This window comes from Glycine soja, chromosome 18 (assembly GCF_004193775.1).
Source record: "Glycine soja cultivar W05 chromosome 18, ASM419377v2, whole genome shotgun sequence".
In the NCBI taxonomy this organism is placed as follows: Eukaryota; Viridiplantae; Streptophyta; class Magnoliopsida; order Fabales; family Fabaceae; genus Glycine; species Glycine soja.
Window position 1 is genome coordinate 48,554,584 of NC_041019.1, and position 24,129 is coordinate 48,578,712.

At 29.6% G+C, this 24,129-nt stretch overlaps 1 protein-coding gene across 1 annotated transcript; it reads right to left on the minus strand.

The window, feature by feature from the left end:
- Positions 1 to 9,490: 9,490 nt before the first annotated feature.
- Positions 9,491 to 12,478, minus strand: LOC114397461 (ferritin-1, chloroplastic). Its single transcript, XM_028359494.1, has 8 exons — positions 12,069 to 12,478; positions 11,096 to 11,179; positions 10,937 to 10,997; positions 10,709 to 10,796; positions 10,482 to 10,543; positions 10,278 to 10,343; positions 9,879 to 9,942; positions 9,491 to 9,771 (listed from the first exon to the last, which is right to left on the minus strand). Exons 1-8 carry the CDS (start codon positions 12,359 to 12,361, stop codon positions 9,737 to 9,739), a joined length of 753 nt encoding a protein of 250 aa, XP_028215295.1. The 5' UTR covers positions 12,362 to 12,478; the 3' UTR covers positions 9,491 to 9,736.
- Positions 12,479 to 24,129: the final 11,651 nt, after the last annotated feature.

Below are 24,129 nucleotides of genomic sequence, written 5' to 3' on the forward strand. Positions count from 1 at the left end.
AGAGATTTGATTTCTTCATTCTTAGCCTTAGATACAACAAACTAATTTTAGACCATTGTACGCACTACAATGGATTTGAGGATACTGATTTCATTATTTTATTGTTGTATGTGGATGACATGTTAGTGGTAGGCTCTCAACAAAGATTAAATCCAAGAGTTGAAGGCACAGTTGGCTAAGGAGTTTGATATAAAGGACTTGGGACTTGTAAACAAGATTTTAGGGATGCAAATTCACTGAGACATAAAAGAGAAAAAGGTTTGGCTTTCTCAAAAGAAATACTTGTTGAAAGTTTCTTGATGCTTCAACATGCAAGACTCTAAGCCAATTTCTACCATATTTCTTGTTAGTTATAAGTTATCCTCAATTATAAGTCCTAGCAATGAAGTAGAAAGGATATAAATGTCTCGAGTACCGTATGCATTAGTGGTGGGAAACCTTATGTATGCCATGATTTTTGCTAGACCAAACATTGCACAAGCAGTGGGAGTGATTGGTAGATTCATATGGCAGATCCTAGTAGAGAGCATTGGAGTACTATGAAAAGGATCTTTAGATACATCAAAGGAACCTCAGGTGTTGCATTATATTTTGAAGGATCAAAATTTATTGTCAAGGGCTATGTCGATTCTAATTTTGCAGGTGATCTTGATAAAAGAAAATCTATTACTGACTATGTGTTTAAACTTGTAAAAGGTGCAGCGAGTTGGTTATCCAAGTTACAAATTGTTGTAATTTTGCCTACTACAGAAGTTGAGTACATGGTAGCTACTAAGGCATGCAAGGAAGCTATTTGGATCAGAGGATAATGGAGGAACTCACGCACAAGCATCAAAAGGTTATCGTGTATTGTGACGACAGAGTGCCTTGCACATTGCAAGGAATCCAACCTTTATTCCAAGACAAAGCACATAGGTGTTCAATATCACTTTATCAAAGAAGTAGTAAAGAAAGAAAGTGTAGATATGCAGAAGATTCACACCAAAGATAACCTAGCAGATGTTATGACCAAATCAACCGATGCAAACAAACTTGCATGGTGTTGATTCTCATTTGGCCTATAAGAAACATAAGCATTAGGAAATGGCAAGGTAGAAATTAAGATATTTGAAAGCTCATAAACTAGCTTTAAGTGGGAGATTGTAAAACCATGGAACTTGTAAATTTGATTTTGTGGTTTGAAAGTCTAAAGTTATTCAAAGCATTTAATGAGGAGGTAGAAAATTTCTACACTTGGGTAGGTGGGAGTTACATGTCGTGGGAGTTTTACTCCTATAAATAGCCATCCCATTTCACTTGTTTTACATCTCATCCCAGTTGTAGCTTCTCATTGTGAGAGAGAGTTCTTTAAGTGAGAATTGTATTCTCCTATTGTAAGAAAGAGTGTGTAATTATTCTCTCTTTATATTTAAAGAGGTAGTAATTTTCTTTCACTTAATGAAATATTTCTCTAATCTTGCCAGTAATTTTTTCCTCATTCATTGAGGGTTTTCCATGTTCAAATATTGTGTGTTAATTTCTATTTTTTTCTCATCTTTTATTTTAGCTATCAAATATTAGTTTGTTACTCCGATATCCAATACATTAAAGCATTTTCAGGGAAAGCGACTTGCCGTGGGATTATTAGAGATTTCACGGGTAGAGTGGTTTCTTGCTTTCATTCTAACATTGGTATGTACAATTCTATTTGGGCAGAACTTTGGGGATTGAAGCAAGGTATTATGCTGGCTAAAAGTATGAATCTTCATACAATCATTTTTTAAATGATCGAATTCCTTGGCTGTTGTCAAGATGTTTCAGACTGATGTTATTCATTCTCAAAGTCTCAAACCAATGATTCGAGAATTGTCTGATATGATGCATATATAGTCCAGATTGGAGAGCCTCTATAACTTATGTGCATAGGAAAGTTAATAGTTGTGCAGACATTTTGGCTAATTTGGGTCATGACACTATGCTTTTTTCACTTTGATTGAGTCTATTTCTCTTCTGCTCGCTTTGCTTGTTGCGGCAATGCTAGAAGATGTAAATTTCCCCTATTGATTAAAGCTTTCAAAAAAAATCTTAAAAAGGAATGATATATAAAAGTTTAAAAATATATAAAAATCAATTTAAAGAGTTATTATCTATATATATATATATATATATTGCTATCGTATCTTAATAAATTATTTGATAACGTAAAAATTATCAGTCAGCAATAAAAAGATAACATCAAAATTATGATATTCTTATATTATCTCACTTTTTTTTTTACCAAATCTTATATTACTTTATTTATATAATATAATATAGTGTTATTAATCAGTATCATGGGAGTATTGGTTAAAAAACTAAAATAAAAAATATTTATTATAAAGATCATAAAAAATTATAATTTTACTCATTTCAATAAGAATATTTCTTTCTTAACCAATGACAATATCCAAGGACACTAGTTATCATTGGCCTATAATATATAATTACACTTACCTATATATTTACAGATTCGGGGCTTAAATCTCCTGATAGAAATTCATTCATCTTTTCTTTGCTTCCCTTCATCTCTTTCCTGATTTTAACATTTTTCTAATTTTTAGGGTGTAAATTATCCTTATCTCATTTAACTTATATACTTATTTAAACTCTTTTATCTCTTAAGCTGATTTAAATTATCTTGTCATTTTCATCTCTGATTTCACATGGGTCTTAATTATCCTTATCTCTTTTAACTTATTACAGCTTTTATCTCTTAGCTGATTTAAACTATTTTTCCATTCTCATCTCTGATTTCATGGGGCTAAACTATCTTGCCATTCTCATATTCATCTATCGTTGTTCCCCTAGCTATTTAAATTTCTCAAACTTTACTTTCCATTATTAACCCTATTTAAATTTCCCAAACTTTACTATACCATTATTAACTTGAATTGTAATATGAGGATAAAATCTATATTATAAATCTGAATCCTCGTATTAAATTTTCCCTATTACTCACATTGAGTCACATGTCTTATATTGATCCCACATATATATTAAGCATTCAATTTTATTTTTTAATTTTATATTCCTCTCAAATATAGTTATTAACTAGTTTTTTTAGAAGTTTACTGAAGAAAAATGCTTGTTTTATATGCCTAATTAACATTTATAATGGATAAAATCTTTTGAATAATATCTAAATTATATTTTAGATTTATGATAAGAAAAATTATATTTTGATGGAAAAAGCACATGAACCAGCTTGAGTGCTCACGAACCAGCATCATCAATCAAGATTCACCCCATTATCTATTTTAATTTAGATAACAAAAAACGAAGCTTGTTCTATACATTATTATATGATACTACTACATCAATTATTTCCATAATAATTTGTCTTTCAGTTATAAAACTGTTACCAAAATGCCGTTATAAAACAGTGATTAGCACAAGTTGTTGCCTCCCAAATTCAAATCAAGAGCCATGCAAGACAACATGAGTCTACAAATCCTCCTGTGTGAAGATCTGATAATCGAAATTCTCTCGTGGCTTGCAGTGAAATCTCTATTCTATTGCAATTCATGTGCGTGAGCAAGTGGTTTCAATCATTGATATCCTATCAAAGTTTCGTGAAACTGCACCTTCGCAGATCACCGAAAAGCACCAACATCCTGTTATAAGGTACAAAGACAAAACTCAATCGTACTTTTGTGTTTCCCTGCCCTCTTCAATCTTTATTTGAGAACCCTTTATCCCACGTTGCCAATGATCTCAACTCTGGATTTGACCTGAAAGACGACTGGTACGAGATTGTCGGTTCCTGCAATGGCTTGGTATGTTTGGTTGCTCAATTTAACATGGGTCCCTGTTAGAGTACAAGTGTAAGATAAAGTCACACATTGGATAAAAGACTTATAAACTTAAACCTTAAAGTTTTGCGTTAAAGTATAGTATCAAGTTACTAGCCTTAACTTCCAATTAAATTAGTAGTTAACTAATTAACATGATTATATGATTTTGAATTATTAATCATGAAAATTGAACACTTATATCATTTGTTAATTGTTAAAAGAGAAATGTAAAACACTAAAATGCCACTGACATCAACCAGAAGAGCAATGGCTTTCCAATGGATGATGGATAGTTAATTTGGTTGCTAACGTCTTTATAAGTTTTGTCTATATTGTAAACCTGTTGTATATGAAGATGTTCTTCTGTACAAAATAAAATTGCTTTTCGTTCGCAAAAGAAAAATTACTTCATCTTTTTTTATTGCAGATGAGGAACAACTATAGTTTATGCTATAGATGGATGTGGCAGATTTCTATTTTCTGATAGACTTTATCGTTGTATTTCATACTTTGAACTGTTGAGTGTTGAAAGCTATACTGATCCCAAACTTGAGAGTTACAAGTAAAGCTAGTAACATATCTAAAACAGAGAAATATGAGATCAAAATTGAAATACCAGAACATCACCAAAAAGAAACATAACATTTTACATTTATACATGTATAAATGTGTTTCTGATCACTAATAAATACTCAATTTTTATATTTGTTTCTTAATAAATTTTTGTTTTGTGTTGAGTTTTTAATAAAATAATAATTTTATTTTTAAATCTTAATATTTTAATTTAATTCCTTATCAATTAGTAAATTTTGTGTTTATTTTATGATAAATTAGCAAAATTTATTTTAATCTCGACTAATTACAAAGGAAAAAAAATTTATCATGTAAAATAAAAATTTATTAAAAAATAAATATAAAAATTAAATATTTATTAACAATAAAATATATTTAAGCCTTATGCCACAAACCAAACCTTTGTTAGGATTTTATATAGTTAATCGGCCTTACTACACGATTTGGTGAGTTGCGGGTGTTGTTATGCCAATTTTCATTTTCTATTATTTCAAGAATGAGGAATGGTCTAGGTAGCAACAGAGGTGTCAGCATCTCATATATAATTAAAGAAAAGTAAAGAGTGTTTTTTTTAAAAAAAAATTATAATTCCTAATTAATTAATTAGTGTGACTACATATTATATTTATTATTTATATTAATTATTTATATTTATATGTTCAATAAAAGTGATCTAATTTAGTGAGTCTATTAGATTATCATCAGAAATTAATATGAATTTGATAAACGGAAATCAGTTTGATCCATTACGAAATAATGAAATTATAATAGGTTAAAACCTAAATAAGGTTGTAGTCTTATAAATTGTATTATCTTTTGAGAAAAATGTAAATTATATTAAACCCAAAATGATACAAGGATATACCCCGCAGCTAGAGAAAATCAAATGTTTCCCTAATAAAAGAAGAATTATATCAAGATATTAAAACAAATACAACAACACAAAACCAACCGTTACTCATACTCAATAATTTCATTGTTTATCATGGATTCAGATATTTTTATAACCCCTCTTGCTTGATAATCCAAGGTAATACGTTTCTCGTGAGTATTGATATTTTATTAAAATTCCAAACATTTTTATCTTTGAACTTAATTTGTAGTAAACTTGATCTTAATTCCTGCACTTTCAAATCGATAAGATCAGCATTTTGACTTATAAAAATGAGAATTTTGCCCCTCTCCACTAATTCCGTTAGTAGATATCTTGGCATGTCAAACAATTCACTAACATCATGATTTGTGGCGATCTATAAAAAATTGCAAACCTCGTTACCCATATGCAATAACTCCCTTAGTGTAATAATTTTTTCCGATAACTCGTAATGAATTGGACAATTATGTAATGTCCATTATTTATATATATATATATATATATATATATATATATATATATATATATATATATATATATTGATATTGTTAGTTGCTTCCTTATATTCTTTCGTGGTAGCAATAGGAAATATTTATTATATATTTTTAGATATCATGTTTAGAGTTTAAAATCATAATTCACCTTCAAATTTTGTTAAAGAAAAAATTTAATTTTAATCTGAGAGTAAAAAGAATAATTCATTCTCTGTTTCAAACAATTAAATAATATTTTTTTAAGAAACATTTTGGAAATAACAGAGGTCTTAAAACAATTATTGGGAATGATGGTTGCATTGGATGTGTATTCATCTTGAGTGATTTGAGAGATAGGAAAAATAGAGAGAGGAAATGTAAGATGTGATGAGAAAGGAATATAGAAATATCACAAGTTATAAGAAGAAGAAGAAAAAAATTGTATAAAATTATTGTTGAAAAAGATATTTTTTTTTTAAGGAATTGTTAAAAAAGTTATATACACAAATTGAATTAAAAACGATAACATATGAGTAAACTAAATGAAAAATAAAATGTCATACATTTTTTTTATATTTGTTAAAGCTATTCACTTAATGAAATAAAGTGTATCATTTTTAATAAAATTATGTATTTTTTTTATGTAATATATACATAGATTTTTGAATACTTTTGTTATTTGTATACCAGAGTCCCATATCTATTGTTTTGTCTAAAAATATATATCACAGCGGTTGTGTTCCCAAGTAACTCCTTTGTGAACAATCTACAGGAAATTCCCTGCATATTTTTTCTTCACCAAATACAAAAATTTTCACAATATTTTTATTTGTTAGTTTTGTATCAAGAGAACCTTACTTTCTTATCATTTTCTCTTTAGCAATTTCTTTCCTTTTATTTTTTTCCCAATCTAAACAACAAATTACTGAAAATTTATCTAAAACACCAAGAATATGCACCTAAATAGAGAAAAAAATAAGAAAAATAATTTTAATTAATTGGTTTTGAACATTGCCTATACCTATGTTGATGAGTATCCTTAATAAAACATTTTTATATTAAGTAACATTTCTATTTTTTAACTTTTCTGTTAAGAGAACCTCACTTTCTCATTGTTTTCGATTTCTTTCCTTTTAACTTTTTTTCCCTCAATCCAAAAATTAAAATTAGCCAAAGCTATCTAAAACACCAAAGAATATGCACCAAAATATTCCCATCTACACCTCTCCCCCAAGTAAAACGCACACACTAAAACAACAAGATTGATAAATTCAGCATATATATTGGTGAGATGTCAATAAGATTAAGTTTCTTATGTATAGAAAAGCGTACATATTGCATTTGTTTTAATATTTTAATATAAATTTTTTTATATTAAAGAGACTTTTGATTTTTTCTAACTGCGAGGTATGTCTCGTTTATTGTTGCATCATTTTGGATTTAATATAATTTATATTTTTTCAAAAAAAAAGAAGTTGATAAGTACCCAAAAAAAAAGTTCTCGAACATGCCACGGTCTAACTTTTAAATTTCACTCACCAAAATTAAACAATATGAAAGCGATAAAAAAACAGAATCCAAATGCTCCTTCAAACTTTAATCACTTTTATGGTCCTACTAAATTGTGCCAATTCAAGCACTGTGGATGTTAAGTCTCTTCCATGGCATAATAAATCTTTATTTTGGTGCATAAAGACTATAGAGAAAGTGCAAATACAAACACAAAGTCATTGAAGATAAACCAACCAACCGCTCCAAAAGGGGCCCCACAACGCTCCGCTTTGCTTATAGATGCATAGTGACATGAATAAGTAGGGAAAGCAAAATCCAAATGAATTTCCTCCAACTCATTGTTCATATACTGTTGCCCTACATTATGTGTGACAAACTAAAAAAAAAATCCAATTACTACCAAATGGCTGGTATGATCTTGGAGTATTTCTCTTTTTCCACAGCCAATGTCAATTTACAATAACGTGTTTTTCTGATAAATTTCAGAAGTACCCTTAACTGTGTTAGCAACATGCTCCATAATATATATTTTTTATTATTAATTAAAATTTATTAAAAACTCTAAAATTGCTAATGAGACTCTAAATAAGAAATACAAGTAGAATCTATAAAAATTTATAATTTCTTATAAATTTCATTTCATAATAATAAAAATTATTCAAATAAGTATATATGTAAAAGAATGTGTTACTAGTATAGATTTTTTTTACTTTTGAATAGCAGCACAGTACTAGTAGTATTAGTTTGGATAGGATACTCAAGCAAATTTATTGAATATTTTATGCAAAATAGAAAAATCAAGAAGTACACAAAAGGCCTTGTCTTCTATTTTGTTGCTTTCTTGTGTGTCAGGATTCATCTTGTTGTTTCGCTAGAAATCATTGAATTATATTCTGAAGGGCATAGTTCACATATAGAATGGAGGGTGCAAAGAAGAGAGATATCTGCTCCAGAAAATGGGAAACTGGAAGGGTTGGAGGTACTTCAATAGGCTGTCTATCTACCCAATTAAGAGTATCCTTCGTAAAGTGACTTCAAACTTCAGGTTCAAATCTGAAGGTAAGACTAATTTGAGATTGAGAGATTGAGATTCCATCATTCATCAATGATTCTGGATCACAAGAAGTGAACTTACTTGTAATTGCTTTGTCTTTGCTAATTTATTTATTTATGGTGTTGAATACAGGTCACAGAAATGGACTTCTTAGTCTTTATAAGGACATGGAGTCTTGTGGGGAATATGCAGATATCAAAGTCATGTGGAAAATGATTGAATCTTCTTCTCCTCAATATGCCTGCCACAAGAAAAGGATCAATAGGTCTTCATATTGGGTGGTCTGCAGGCTATCTTGAACTATTTTTTAGTGGTCAGTTTCTCTTGGTGGATGAGTTTCACATGTTTAAAGTATGATAGGTGGGTATATAAGAGAAGGGGAATCAAAATTTTCTGATTTCAGTTCCATTTCTTCAGCCTCTATATCTTCCATCACATTTTGTTACCAAAGGAAGTCAAAGTGATCAAAGTCTAAATTTGAATTTCGTGTAGAAGCCAGTATCTGCTGAGTTTAGTCTATATTTTGGGCCTGGGTCTAGATTTTGTTTTCATACATTAGCACGTTTAGAGTAAAAGTAGATTAAAGTGTGTGAATATAAGTTCAAATGAACTTTATTTTGCAAACTTAAGTTTTAAAAACAACCCTAATGTTATTTTCATTGGAAACATGGTTTGAAGCGTAGCTCAAGTGTGTGAAATTTACAGAACAGGAAACCAAACATCACAAAATCAATCACCTAATTAAGTTTAATAAGACTGTATACGTTCAATATAGCTGAACAGAAACCAAACATAGCCGAAAGCATTACCATCCATTTCCTTCAAAAGAGTAAATTTCCTACATAAAAAAGATGCATAATCCAGAAATATCGGGAATGCAAGCGACATTTACCAAGCTAATAATAGTTGTAGTGGATGCAGCTCTTACCATTACCAATATCCAAATTGGCAATTGACATTTTTGTGTCATTTCTTTATAGTAAGCTGATACAAATATGTTCATTTTAAACCATAAGAACCTTAAGTAATTCAGTATGATAGGTAGGTTTAGTTCGCAGGTAGCTTTCAATTTAACTTTTGGGGCGAGGTAGTTTTCAATTTAACTTTTGGGGACATTTTTCTTTCTCGGGTGTTATGCAGTATCAAGATACTGCACTACGTGGAAATGTTCAAACCATCAGAATTCCACCAATTTAAGCTTTAACCAATGACATTTTACTGGAGATAATTGAAATGCAGATATCAAATGTTATTGCATAATAGGCTTGCAGCCTTTTACATGTGCTACTAGCAATTACATTACCCCGAGTTCCTAAATCTCAGTACATAGGAAAAACATTTAAATACTACTAAATTAGAAAACAACCCAGAATTTCAGAAAAGACCAAATGTAAATGAAGACTAATAATAAGGCTATTCAAGATTAAGCAGCATCTTCCTAATCAAGAAGTCTTTGATCAAAGTGCCAAACACCTGCAAGCAATAAAACATCAAATTTCATTAGAAGCCAAAGGTATTAGGAGGAAAGTACTACTAATGGAAAGATACGTCTAAGGCAGTGATGGTAGCTATATACATACCGTGGCCCTTTCCAACCCTTCTCAACTGAGCCACATACTCTGAAATTTTCTTAATTGATTCAACCTGTACAAAAGAAAGTGATGTTTCAACAAACATTGGTAATATCAGCAAAGATACAGAGTCAATTTGCAAATTTAAGTTCAATGTTCACAGCATAGATGCACATTTAATGCTTTTCAATTTTTTTTTAGTTTGTGTCTTCCTCTTTTCTTCCAGGATAGCATTCAACACATACAATAGCATGGCCAAATTCAAAGTTAGTTCTTAACAAAAGCCACATACATTTCCTCTTATTTTTTTCATACTTTGTCAATTTCTTTCCTTCTCTTAGTTAAAATTTTATAAATTACAGAAGTTCTATGCATCCACAACCATTCTACGGTTTAGATGAGTTTCACCTGTTCAGACAAAAACTCGCTTTCAATGAAGTCGGCCATTTGAGGGTCATTGTTGCGATCTGCCACCTATCAGCCACAAATCATCAACTGATTAGCCTTAACTACTAAAGACTAAAATAAACATTGTGAGCTCCTCAGGAAATAAAAAATAAGAGGTAAACAAAAATAATAGTAACCAAAAGCAGAAAAGTAAAGAGGCATTACACTGTGCACATTCAGAAGTTTCTCATTCACTAACTTCTCCAAAGACAAAGCTAATTCCATTGCTGAACAAAGCAATAGAGGAAGGTCAGCATATATATTGATTTGAACAAATATGAGAAACCACAATCCACAGCTTCAGAACTATTCAGAGTCATTCTACAACAGCAAAAGATGAAAGCATTGAGAAACAGATAAGTCTGAGACAGTAATGAATTCAGCAAACTCACCATACAATGCATCCCCCTTTTCCACATGCTCAAATTCTGAGGGGGCATTCTTGATGGGGTGAAGTACAACTCTTCCACCGCGAGTGTTCTAAACAATTTAACAAGAACCATATACATCAATATACTGTTATTGTAACTTCAGGAATTACTTTTAGAACTTTAGAGAAGTTACTTTTAGCTGCTTGATTAGATTAGAAATTAAACAGTTAACTGCAGAGTTAATTTTACCTGATATTTCATGAGCTTTTCAGCGTGCTCTCTTTCTTCCTCACTAGATTCCTTGAAGAACCTGTTTTCAACAATAACAGCACATGAAATTGAAAACCCGTTTGAGAAATAGAAGAAATATTAAGAGGAAAGAGGCATAAGGGGTTTTGAGTTAGTTACTTGGCAAATCCCTTGAGAGCCACGTTGTCCCTGTCAAAGTATGCAAACAAGGAGTGGTACACGTAGGAAGCATTGTATTCCACACTGTAAAATATAATTGAAGAGGAAAAGGTCTAAGCAGAGGGCCAACCATGCATGCAAAAAGAAAGTATAAATTTTCATTTTCCTTGTACAGTAAGATCTCGTAGTGCTATATTAATATTAATTTGGGTGGGGTGGGGAGGGGGGAGGATCTAGCTCTCCTCTATTACAACTCGCTGAGACTAACTAGTTCTAGTTATTGATTATTAATGAGAAAATCAATTGTCACACACAACAAATTATGAATGTCCACAAATATCAATAGTAATTTGTTTTTTCAAGAGTAAAATATATTTTAAGTCCCTGAAAATTTAATCAAATTTGGTTCTGAATGTGCTGAATTTCGTCCAGACTACTCCATTTTTAACTTAACAGGGATAAAATCCACCACATTTTCAAGAAATACAAGGATCATAACACCGTTTTTAAAATTAAAACCATTTTTAGATCTATTTAAAGCATATTTTACCCCCACCCCCTGTTCATAAAGCTACTTACTTTATCTGTACTCACAATAAAGGAACAAATGGAAAAAAAATAAGAAAGGAGATTACTTACTCTATCCATATACTCACAATAAGAGAACAAAATCCAAGTAGTTGTTAAATGGTTGATATTTTTAAGACATAAAATTAATGACTATCATATATGTACTCATAACATGATTTTTTTATATACCAAAAAAAATAACATTTTTTTAAAAAGTAAAACTAAAAGTACTTTTTCACTCAACAAATTAAAATCCATACTTTGGAAAAGTGGAAAAAAATGCTTGATCTGTTTATATAAACAACAAAAGATACTAATATAATAAAAATAAAAATAAAAACAAGAAGAAAATATACTAATTTAACAAAAAAAAAAGAAAGATGAGACATATAGAAGTGCTCACTTTATCTGCTCGTTAATCGCAGATTCACACTCATCAGCGTAGTTCTGACGAGCCAACGAGACTTGGGGAGCAGTTGGAACAGCAAGCTCGCTCTTCTTAACCTCCTCAAACGGTTCAAAAATCACCCCAGTGAGAGGCACCGTTGAAGCACAAACCCTAAGGTTTCTGCTTCCAAGTTTCTCATTCAAAAAGCTCAGAGAAACAGAGCAAGTTGGGTTTTTCTGAGCACCCCCAACACTGGGTTTGGGAGAAAAACCAGAAAAGGTGGAAACTTTGGATGGAGCAAGAGCCATTAGGGCGAAATAACCAAATGGGTAATCGAAAAAGGCTGAGAAAGTAAGAGAAATGGAAGAGGAAAAATCAATGGCGGCTAAGATTTGTGTTGGGGTGGATTTGGATGAAGCTTGCGTGGGACAAAGAGGGTATATGTAGGAGGGGAGAGGGGCGTTTTGGGAATTTTGAGTTTGAGATCTGGGATTTCGAACCGTTGGATTGAGAGCAGGTGGACGGTTAGGATTGGGGGACGAAAGAGGCGTGTGGCGACCTCGTGCTGTGTCCAGTGTGAGGGTGTGAACGAAGAGATAAAGGAAATATTCTTTCCACGTAAGAATCATGGCATCATTCGGAAAGGTAGGGACAAGTGTCTACCACTTTAAAGTTTATAACATAATTTAGTTATAACATAATTTTTAACCTATATACATATTTATCTTCTTTTTTTTTTACTTGAAAATATCTATATTTTATTAGAGATGATCTTGTTTGAATTATTATAGATCACAAAATTTTCTTAAATATATTTAATGAAGTTGTATTTATTTTTATAATATTTGTGTGAAATATTTATCATTTTATTAATAATTAATTTTTATTGAAAAATTTGATCAATTCATCTATGATAGAGTTTTTATTCCTAATTTTATTGTTTTATTAGGGAGACTGAAATCTAATATCTTATTTAGATAATAATATAAAAATACTAATAATATTTTAATATATATTTTTTATTTATTAAATATAAGATTAAAAAATCATTAAATAAAATATCAGACTCGTCAAATTTTTAATAAATTTTAGCAATCAAAAAAGAATTTGTTCAAAAGAGTATATTATTAATATTTCTTTTAACTAAGATTAGCACAAGGATGAACCTAGAGGCGGCGGTAGGGGAACTATTCCTCCACCCTTGGAACTTCTCGTGTATATTTTTATGTTGATTAGTATAAAATTGTATGAAGTTAATTGTGTACGATATAATTACAATAATAGTTAAGATTAATTAGTTAGTGTAAAATTATATAACATTACTTGTTTACAGACAATACAATGATTAAGGTTATAATTAGTATAAAATTATATAAAACTAATTATTTATTTGGTGTTTTTAAGTTAAATACTTTTTAAAATTATATAACATTAGTTGTTTACAGACAATGATTTAAAATAAAAATTAGTTTCAATTCAATGTATAAAAATAATAAATACTTTTTAAAAACTATTATTTATTTGAAGTTAAACTTTTTGAAGCAAAAAAATTCAACCTTTTCTTTTTAGTGAATAAACGGGAGAAACCCCAAGAACACTAAAAATCGTGCGGAAACACAGTGTGGCAACTATCCACCAACACGGTGTTATACAAAAAGGACGGAACAAAATCAAAAATCCGTATTTGTCTATCTAATATAAAAAAATTCAAACTAATCACTAAATTTAGGATTTAGTCACATTAGACTCATCATTTCTTCTTAAAAATATATTATTCAAAAATTGAATTCATATTTTTTTTACAAATTCAATATGTATAGTCAATTAAACTAAGCGTTATTTATTTTACATTAGCAATGTGTGTAAATTTTTAATATAAACCTTTATTACTACGTATATTATGAAAATGAAACTTTAATTCTGATTTTTTTACTAGTGAGAAAATAACTTTAATTCTGGTTGAGCGCAATCAATACAGAGAGAGAATTTAATTTAAGTTTTGTCCTACTAATTACTCTTTTCATATTTAAATATAAAAATAACGCATTTATGTGTTAGTTAATAAGAGAACCCAATATCATTTAACTTTATTAATATCACTTAAAAATATATTTCTCTAAACTATTTTCATTGAAATTTGATATTGAAAATAAAAACTTATTAAAAATAGAATTTTCATTATATGGAAAATATTTTAGAGGTAATATCTTAAAATATATTAAAATTATTTAAGATTGATTTATATTTTATGGTTTTATGAGTTTCTTTTTAAAAAAAAGACAGTTTTATGAGTTTTCTTTTCGCTGCTTATATTTAAATCCGGATCAAATATATTCAAGTTGGTATGTATAAAAATATATTCATTAAAAAAATTAATGTTTTTAGCATATTATTAATACAAAATATTTATGGAATTCTTCTCTTCCAACCGCCTCAAAATTAATCTTTTCAATAAATTTCATAGAGATACCGTACTCACCCAAAAGGCCAAAACAACGCTGGACGATTATAATTCGTTGGTTCTAGCATTCACGGGTGTGCTGACTTGATTGAGTTGATTCAATTTTTTTAGAAAAATATTTTAAAAATAATTAATTTAGATTGATTTGAATATTTTAAAAAATATAATTAAATTAATTTGATGAAAACCAAGTTAGTTGAATTTGATTCGTCAATCTGAAAAAAGATATGTTTTTAGAATTCTAATTTTTTTAAAAAATATATATAAATCTCATAAAAATTCATAAATTTATCATAAAACAAGAATGAGAGGAACTAAGTTTAATTCTTATAAAACATTACTTTGTTTCCAAATATAAGATTATTTGTATAAGTCTCTTCAGATTGTATTTTCCAAATTACTTTGTTTTCAAAGTATTCTTAGTTATTTTACCATAAATATTTCTGAATTACAAAAATAAATATATTCTCTCTATAGTGTAATTGTTGTTAGGCCATGAGAATCAATTCGGTTCTAAATGAATACCATGTTCGCACTATAGTGTTTATTGTTTTACCAGTAAGTTATCCGTGTGTACCCACGGATTTGGTTTCTACGCTTTTTTTTTTTCCCACCAACTTATGGTTTGTACGTTTTTTTTTTTTCCCACCAACTTATGAAATAAACATTGTTTAGACACATCTATGTTTAATGAAAATAAAACAGTAAAATAAAAACCTTTAAGAAGGAGCAAATACAATGTGAATTTGTATATTATAAATTAACATGATACCATACAAAATAGGGTAGCCAAAAATAAATTTTATGTTTAGTGTATTACAAGCAACAATAAAAAGATAGAGGATAAAATTTAGAGTACATAATTTAATTTACTTATGATCATCAACAGACTTGAATTCTTCTTTCAAATATCTACAAACTAAATTCTCTGAATTCTTTGATGTTGTTGCAAATGAATATGCAGTTTCCTAATAATTCAATTTAAATGTGCGTTAATAAAAAAATTATACAATTTTTATATAATATAATATAATATGAGTATGACATATAATTGATGAAATTAATGAAAATTAAATTAAAGCATCCTAGTTTGTGATGAAATTAATTTACTCATATTTGGATTGAATATAACTTTGCTTAATCTAGGAACATTTTGAATAGCAACCTCGCCTAATAAAATGTGGCTAAGAAAGCAAAATAAAAAAATTGAAGTAAGAAATTAAATATAATATAGATTATATAATAGAATAGCTCTTGAGATACAACTAACCAAACAACATATAACTATATGGGCTTATTAAGGAAAAGTTAACACCAAAATACGTATTAAGGAACCTTTTATTTTTATATTTTTAATTAATTAAATTATTTTTTATGATATTTTAAGTGAATATGTCATGTGTAAAGTTCAATTAAACTAAAATAATATATATATATATATATATATAATTGAGGATTTTTTAAAGTAAAAGAACTAAAATCAAGAGAGAATATAACTCAGATTAGGAATTATAGGATACGGAATTACAATTTATCCTAAAGCTTTTAAAAATCAATGTAACCTAATAGAAGATTATCTCAGAACAATCCCTTTCATTAAATTTTTGGCTGAAACTTACCTTTCTAAGCCTTAATTAAGATTTTTGGATCACCAAATATTTCCCATTCTTACAGCCCCCCCACCCTCTCTGCCCAGGACCAGGACTGATCCCTTCTACCCACCAAAGTAGCCATTTAGTTGGCCAAATTTTAATAATTGTGCAAGCCTGGCCCTTTCATATTTTATGATTTCTCAAAAATATTAAACATGCCAGGAGAAAAGTAAAAGATTAATAAATCCATTCCTCTTTATCCCTCTCTTGCAATATGGAACAACCAATTGACCATCTAACATCTGTATTTCTATTGTTTCAACAGATACTCATTTTCTATAGCACAGAGAGACAATTGTGTTGTAGTTTTTTTTTTTCCTTCAGTTGTGTATGAAATAACCATAATTTTCTGTTCTAACAAATATTTACAGGAAAAGAGTGACAAATTAGCATTTGATACATACTTTTGCTATCAATAAAACATATCCTTAAAATTTAATAACCTTTTTAATGTCTTTACAAAATAAAGAAAGTTGAAAATATCTTAATACTTGGATAGTGAGGACTTAAAAGTTTTCTTTTTTTAACCTGAAAAGCTGGATTTTATTCCAAGATAGAATCAGAATACGATACATAAGCAGATAGGAGATATTCCACCTTCTTTTTCTCTTTCTTTCTAAGAGATGTTCCAATTTCATTTTTTTTAAGATCACATGATTTACAACAATTCATGTATTCTATACAACAAACTGAGGAACTTCTTCAATCCAATAACTTCCATGAAAAAGAAAAGCTAATCCAGCTAATTCATGGGCAACTCTATTACCCATCCTGCTTGTAGTGAAAGTGAGTGAGATAGAATGAAACTCATCACACAAAACATAACAATCATCAATTATCCCCTAAACATAGTTTCGGTCTTGCTTCCTGTTATATTTCCAATGAAAAAAAAAAGTTGCTAACATTCAGTTTCACATATCACCTGCTGCATACAGAGATCCTTCCCCACCCCAACGAAAACAAATGGCTTCAGCTTTACATGTTTCGGATATACCATACTTGTTACAGATAATTAGTATTTTACAGTGATCAATATAATCCTCAAAACTTTACATGTAAGTTTTCAATAAATTTATTTAAGAGAATGAACAATCACAATCCATGCCTTCAAAAATGTTCAACTACTAAACAGAATTTGATCTCATAGTTTGACATATCCGAAGTTATTGTCAACAGGACTCAAATGATCTAGATGATTAATGCAGTGCAAACTAATAGACCACCAACAGCTCAATGTCTGATCCCAGCAGAACTCAAGTCCTCTGTCCAATTTTTAAAACAAGAGGGGTATTTGTGTTATTTAAAGAGACCTCAAGTGAGGTGAGTGCAATTTCATCCTATTTATATTGTAAATGCTCCATCCAATAAGATAAAAAAAATTAAGCTATATATTTGTGCTTCAGCAAAGCTGTTAGTTTACCTCATCGACTGCCTCTATCATTCAACCTTAATTGCCACTAATTTTTGGAGTGTAATGGCTGGTTGACGATGGTGAGTTACCCTCACTGGGACTGCAAATGATCAAACAGAAAAATAACAAAAGCAGACCATGCTCAGCAATATGCCTTACATACAATTTTAGTAGTTAAAGAACGATTTGTACATATGCATACCTAAATTGAGGGGAACTTATGCTATAGTCTGGGCTGACACCTGAATTATATGGGCTAGAAGGAAAAAATTGAACAAGTCATATATAAATAAGCTCAGTTTAACAAATAACAACACAAAAGAAATCTCCAATTCTGCAACTGTTTAAAGGCTTGGCAGGACCACCAATGAAGATTACTTACCTGCTGGGACTGTATGTTGGGCTTGATGGAGAATAAGATGGAGAAGATGGTGAATATGATGGAGATGTTGGGCTGGAAAATAATAAATTAGACATATGCTTGGAGTAAAGAATTAACTCAATAAATATGCAATTGATGAGATTCAAATTTTTGGCACATTAGTGTTTGAAGGTTCTGTATATCACATTCAGCACCAAAAATAAATATTAAAGAAATCCAGGGAATTACTCGCCTATAGTTTGGAGACAATCTCAGACTGGTTGGAGAATATGCTAATGAAGGACTATATTTTGCTTAATGTTGATTGTAACTAGGCGAAGTAGGACTATACGATGGCGATTTTGGGCAATATGATGGTGTGATGTTGGCTATATCCAAGTGAGGTAGGACTATATGATGGAGACGTTGGGCTGTAAGAGGGGGATGTAGGGCTGTAGGAAGACGAAGTTGAACTATATGCAGGTGAGGTGGGGCTATAGCTGGGTGATGTTGGAGAAATTCAAGGAGGTAAACGCTGGGGAGATTTACACCAATGGACCATGAACCACCACATAAGGGAATTTGACACCACACTTTAACCTAACACCTTAAGATTCAGGTTTATGGTCGTCTTCTCACTTATATGATGCTCAACATTTCATTTTTGTCCGATGTGAGATTTCACCTCACTTGTAACCCAACAATGCAGGAGAGTAGGATGAACTGGTAGGCAAATAAACTGGACTTGTAGGACTATATCCTGTAGAACCAAGATTATAAGTTGGAGAGGTAGGGTTCTAGCCAGGTGAAGTGGGATTGTACCCGGGTATTGATGGACTACAACCAACATAAGGTGAAAACTTTGCATTCGTTGAAGGAGACAGCCGTAAATTTAGGCTCAATAAATAACTGGGAGACATCAAGCCTTCATGATATGGAGTTGTTCCAGAAGCAGGAGTCATGCCAAAATCAAGTCAATGATCACTTGAGCTTTCTGTCAATATATAGTTCCAAGCCAATGATCACTCAATCCTACAACCTTCATCTTCCCTCTCTCCGTTGTCTAGCCATGCTCGATTTGCACCACAGACATTTGCCTCTCAAAAACACAAACACACGCAAACAAACTAACCAATCAACAACCAGAAATCGCTTAACGAACGACAAACCATTAAACTCGAAAGAAAGACTCAATTCCAATTCTACTTGAGAACTTTCGAATACAAAGTGAACATTTATATAGGATAGTGTAAACAAAAAAATATATAAAACATGGACATCATAAATTACTTCCTATTATTTATAAATATAAAATAGTACTATCAATCTTATTCCCTTTCTGAAAATCTTTACAGTTTCTATTTTTGGTTCATCAATACACAATGCTTCCATAATGCTTCCATGTTTCTTTATTATACGTGATTATATGAATTTTCATAAAAAAAGAAGTTATAAGCTTGAATATTCACCAATAAGTATCAAAGAAGTATTCAAAAATATCAAATACTTCACCAGTAACCAGAGAAGTATCCACGAACATTTGGACACATATCTAATATACATACGTGAAACATTTGAAGTATAGTGCCTGATAGCCCTTTAGGAATTTTTTATACAATGTTTGGATATGTATCATCACATCATATCCTATATATTTTATAATTTTTTTAAAAAAATAATGTATCGAATATGAATTGCATCCACGCTTCATAGTGTAGGGAGAATTACAATCTCGTCAGGACTGGGTTTTCCAAACTGAATCATGCAGACTTTGGAAACCTCCGCAGGGGAGAAAGGTAATCTAATATCCATGGATTCTAGGGTTTTGGAGGAAACGAGATATTACGAGGGAAAAATCACATTCAACTTTTACAGCGAGAGTGGTAGCAGTTCTGTTTGTTCACTTTCAGCGAAACATTCAACTTTTATGGCGAGAGTGATAGCAGTTCTGTTTGTTCAGTTTCAGCGAAATGTTGGTGATTAGTATTAAAGATTTGAAGTTTAGACAAAAAAAAAAAAAGTATTAAAGATTGGAACATTCAAAATAATTGATAATACTAACACAAAATCATTATAAATCTTGGATACTGTACAGATTTTGTGAGAATGTGTAATTATTAATTAACAAGTGGATTGGAGTGCAAAATAAGGATTCAGATTTTACTATTGAAAATACAAAAAAAAAATGATTTGAAAAGCATATCAAACAAGCAAATTCTATGACGGAGATTAATCATCACACAAAGCCTATAAATACCTCATGCAATAGTATAAAAAAATTCACACGTTGTTGTAATGTGTGATTTTTGCTATGGTAATTAATAATAAGTAGATTTTATGACATTTCATTTGTTTTGTAATCAATATTCATATTTTATTTTTAAACTAGATTTTACATCCATGTGATCCACAAATTTGATTAAATTATAAAATTTTTAATGTTATTATTTGTATTTGATATTAATTAAAAAAACATGAAAATATATAAGTTTATCATTTTTTAAGTATTTAGTATCATATTAATATATATAATTACAGTTCAAAGAGTTGACCCAATAATGTTAAATCTCACTGCATTCAAATGAGTAAAAATATCAACTATTTATGTGAAAGTAAGAAAGAATTTGTGTTTCATTCTCTTCACATCATAAATTTAACACTCTCATTTGTTGTTATAATTATATATTATTATTGATGTTGTCCTCGTTTTCGTTCAAAGAACTAAGAGCAATACCAATGAAAAAGTGACAACAATATTATTTTGGAATAGGTATATTATTTATTATTTTATTAGTTTTCTCTATTTCTATTTCTATTGAATAAAAATAGTAAATAAAAACACTTTCAATCATAATTGTCTTTTATAAATATATATAAGTTTAAGTTTTAAAAACAAATAATGATTCATTAATATTAGATCACATTAAATTATATCAATAATTAATGTGAAGTTAAAATTTTGATAGGATAACTCAAAAATATTAAAATGAAGGTTATATAATTGAATTAGATTAACGGTTATTTTGAAGGTAAAATTTTGATCTCATAATTTTCAAAGGTTCAACTGAATTTTACTTTTATATATATATATAAAGGGCGTATAAGTTATTATGTTAAATAGTATTAAATATCAAGTGATGCATAAGTTATTATTATGTTACAAAAAAATTTGGTAAATAATGTTAAATAGAAGTAAAAAAAATACTAAAAAATATGTTAAATGAAATATAATAAAATAAATAATTTTTTAAAAAGTAATACAACATAATAATTATTTAAGTTTAATTGCTAAATTTTGAATTATGATATTAAATTAAAAAAATAAAAAGCCATCAAACCAAACTAAATCAAATTATAAAAGATTGGTTTGGTTTAGTTTAAATTTGATGTTATATTTAAATTAAACAAAATTTTATATTTGGTTTGGATGACTTTTTTGTCCAAAAATCAACCAAGTGCCAACTATGAGAATGATATTCTTCTACTACTACATCCAAGTGTTAATTTAAATATTTGATGCAAAATATAATATTAATATAAGTTTTATGCGAAAATAATTAAAATTAAAATTTTATTCTTTTTTAATTTATTATATTTTCATAATCTTATATATTATCTTTTAAAATATAACATATAAGATTAATGTGTTTCTTACTTCAAAGATCATAATTTTAATCCTTCCATAAACATTTTTTTAAGTTTTTAGTTTTTAGAAAAATATTAATAAACTTTATAGTCTAATCTTTAGTCTTAGAGTCAGCTCTAGGATTAAGACAAATAGAAAAACTAATTTAGTGTAATTAATAAAATAAGATGACAGATTTTACAATTAAACCTAAAAATAATAATTAATTTCGTTTTATAAAATTACTGTTGCATAAAATATATTTTTTCATAACTACCTTTAACCAATACTTACTTAAAATACTGTATAAGAAAACTAAATGAGTCATCAATAAAAGACTAATGTTTTCTATGAAATTTAACGAATTAATTAATACTTCTGTCAAAACCTTAAATATCATATAATATGAAAAGCAATAACTCCTTAGATCGTATATCCTTTGTAATCAATCGGTTATGCAACATTTATGTTCACATAGATATATAGGCGGGGTGTTTAATGCTTTGAACAGGTATTCGTGTTTCTTTAGGTAGTACTTTTAACATTTGATCTTTTGGTACCATTATAATTATAGTGCAAGAAAAATAAATTGTGTTAAAATGATTATCATTTCAATTTTTCAATCTAATATTATTTTTTTAAACTTATATATCTTACAATATTAATGATAAAAAAATAAAATTATAAATGAATTAATGATGAAATAAAACTAATTATATAAAATTATTATTATTTTGAGATGGAGGAAGTATAATATACTTCCATTGAGCCTAAATATAAACAAAAACAAAAATATTTTTGGATTCAAATAAAAGTAAATTTTAACTAATTTATTTTTAATTTATGATATAATTTTAAAAATAACCTTCAATTAATTGTAATTACAATTTTAATGACTTATTTTTATTCTTAATATCAAGTTCGAATGAATCACACTTTAAAAAAAAATTATTTTTTGAGTATCATTAAAATAATTAAATAATTAAATGATATTATGTAACTTTCTTAATCTCCACGTAAGTTAACTAAATTTGTTTATATTTAAATTCAGATGAGAAGTATTGATCTAAAAACAACTTTGCCTAACATTACTCATTTACAAAGCGAATCAATCGGTTCCGTTTTAGCCTGTCCAACCATTAGCCCACGAAAAATGTTGGAATAAATGTCCAACAGCAGCTTAGTGATAAGATTGGGATTCAGTGGACTCGTGATTTGGGAAAGTACTTAGGTGTTCCCATTTTACATAAAAGAGCATCTAGGAGTACTTTCCAACTCAGGTTAATTTTTGGCGACATAATTGGTTTCTGGTTGTGGCCCTCTCTTGAGTAACTCTACTTCCCCTATTCTAGAATTTGAGCTCGATTGTATGGTGGCTAGTTTTCTTGATCAGGATAGAATGAAGAGGGTAAACAAATTCAAGGATTTTTTAGCTTTTGAGGTCACACGAAATGTAATTGATATTGTGGCTCCCAGTTTGGAACCATGTAGAGATGCAGTGGAGTGGAATGTTACTAGTGATGGGAACTTTACAATGAAATATGCATATATATGATATTCCTGATAAACCGTTGTTTAAATATATATTAGCAATTGGCCAGCAGCAGCAAGAATTGGTAGTTTTCTGTGGAAGTTAGGCCATGAGAAAGTTTTGACTAATGAGAGGCAAACTAGGATGGGGTTTAGTGTATGTGTCTGATATTTGTGAAGGGTGTCAAAACAGTGTAGAGTCCTTGCTTCATTTGTTTAGGGTTTGCCAAGAAATTAAACTCTTATGGCAATTCTTTATTCGGGTTGAGTCTGGAGGTAATTTTTATGTTTGTGATAATTGGGAGCAATGGATGTTGGAGAACTTGTCCAAATACCATTTGGTGCATGGAGTGCAGTGGAATTTATTATTTGGAATCATCCTCAATATTATATTTGAGAACTGGCCAGTGGTGGAAGTGATAAATAAGGCCTGCAACTTGACTCATGCTCATAGTTGCTTTATGTTTAAGAAGCTCTTGGTACAATCATCCACGATTGATGTTCCTCCTAGTATTAGCTGGAAGTGTGCTCAAGAGGGCGAGATTGTCTTGAATTGTGATTGTTAGCGGTGGTTTCCTTAAGTTCCAGACTAAGAACAGTCTCCAGGAGGAAGAAAGGAAATAACAAACTTAAGACTGAATATAACCGCACTCTCACTATAATAATCGCACTATCCTAATGTTACACATAGTCATGCAGATACATGGGTGTGTGTGTCTCTCTCCTGGGTCGTGGGTAGTGTTGCATGTAGTCATGCTCCCTATCAGTGATGGAGCTGTTATTAATTCTGGTAGTGGCGGTGCCCTTCATGATCATTATGGTGCCTTTATCTGCGGTTTTGTGCCAAGCTTAATGGTGGTACTACGCTTAATGTTGAACTATCGGCCATCTTGTTCGGGATTAAATTGGCTTGGTCCAAGGGCTTTAGGAGAATTCATGTTGATTCAGATTCTCTTAATGCATGAAGCTTTTGACTATGAATTGTTGCAAATTGCATCCTTCTCATAGAATTATTAAAGAGATTCATAATGGGCAT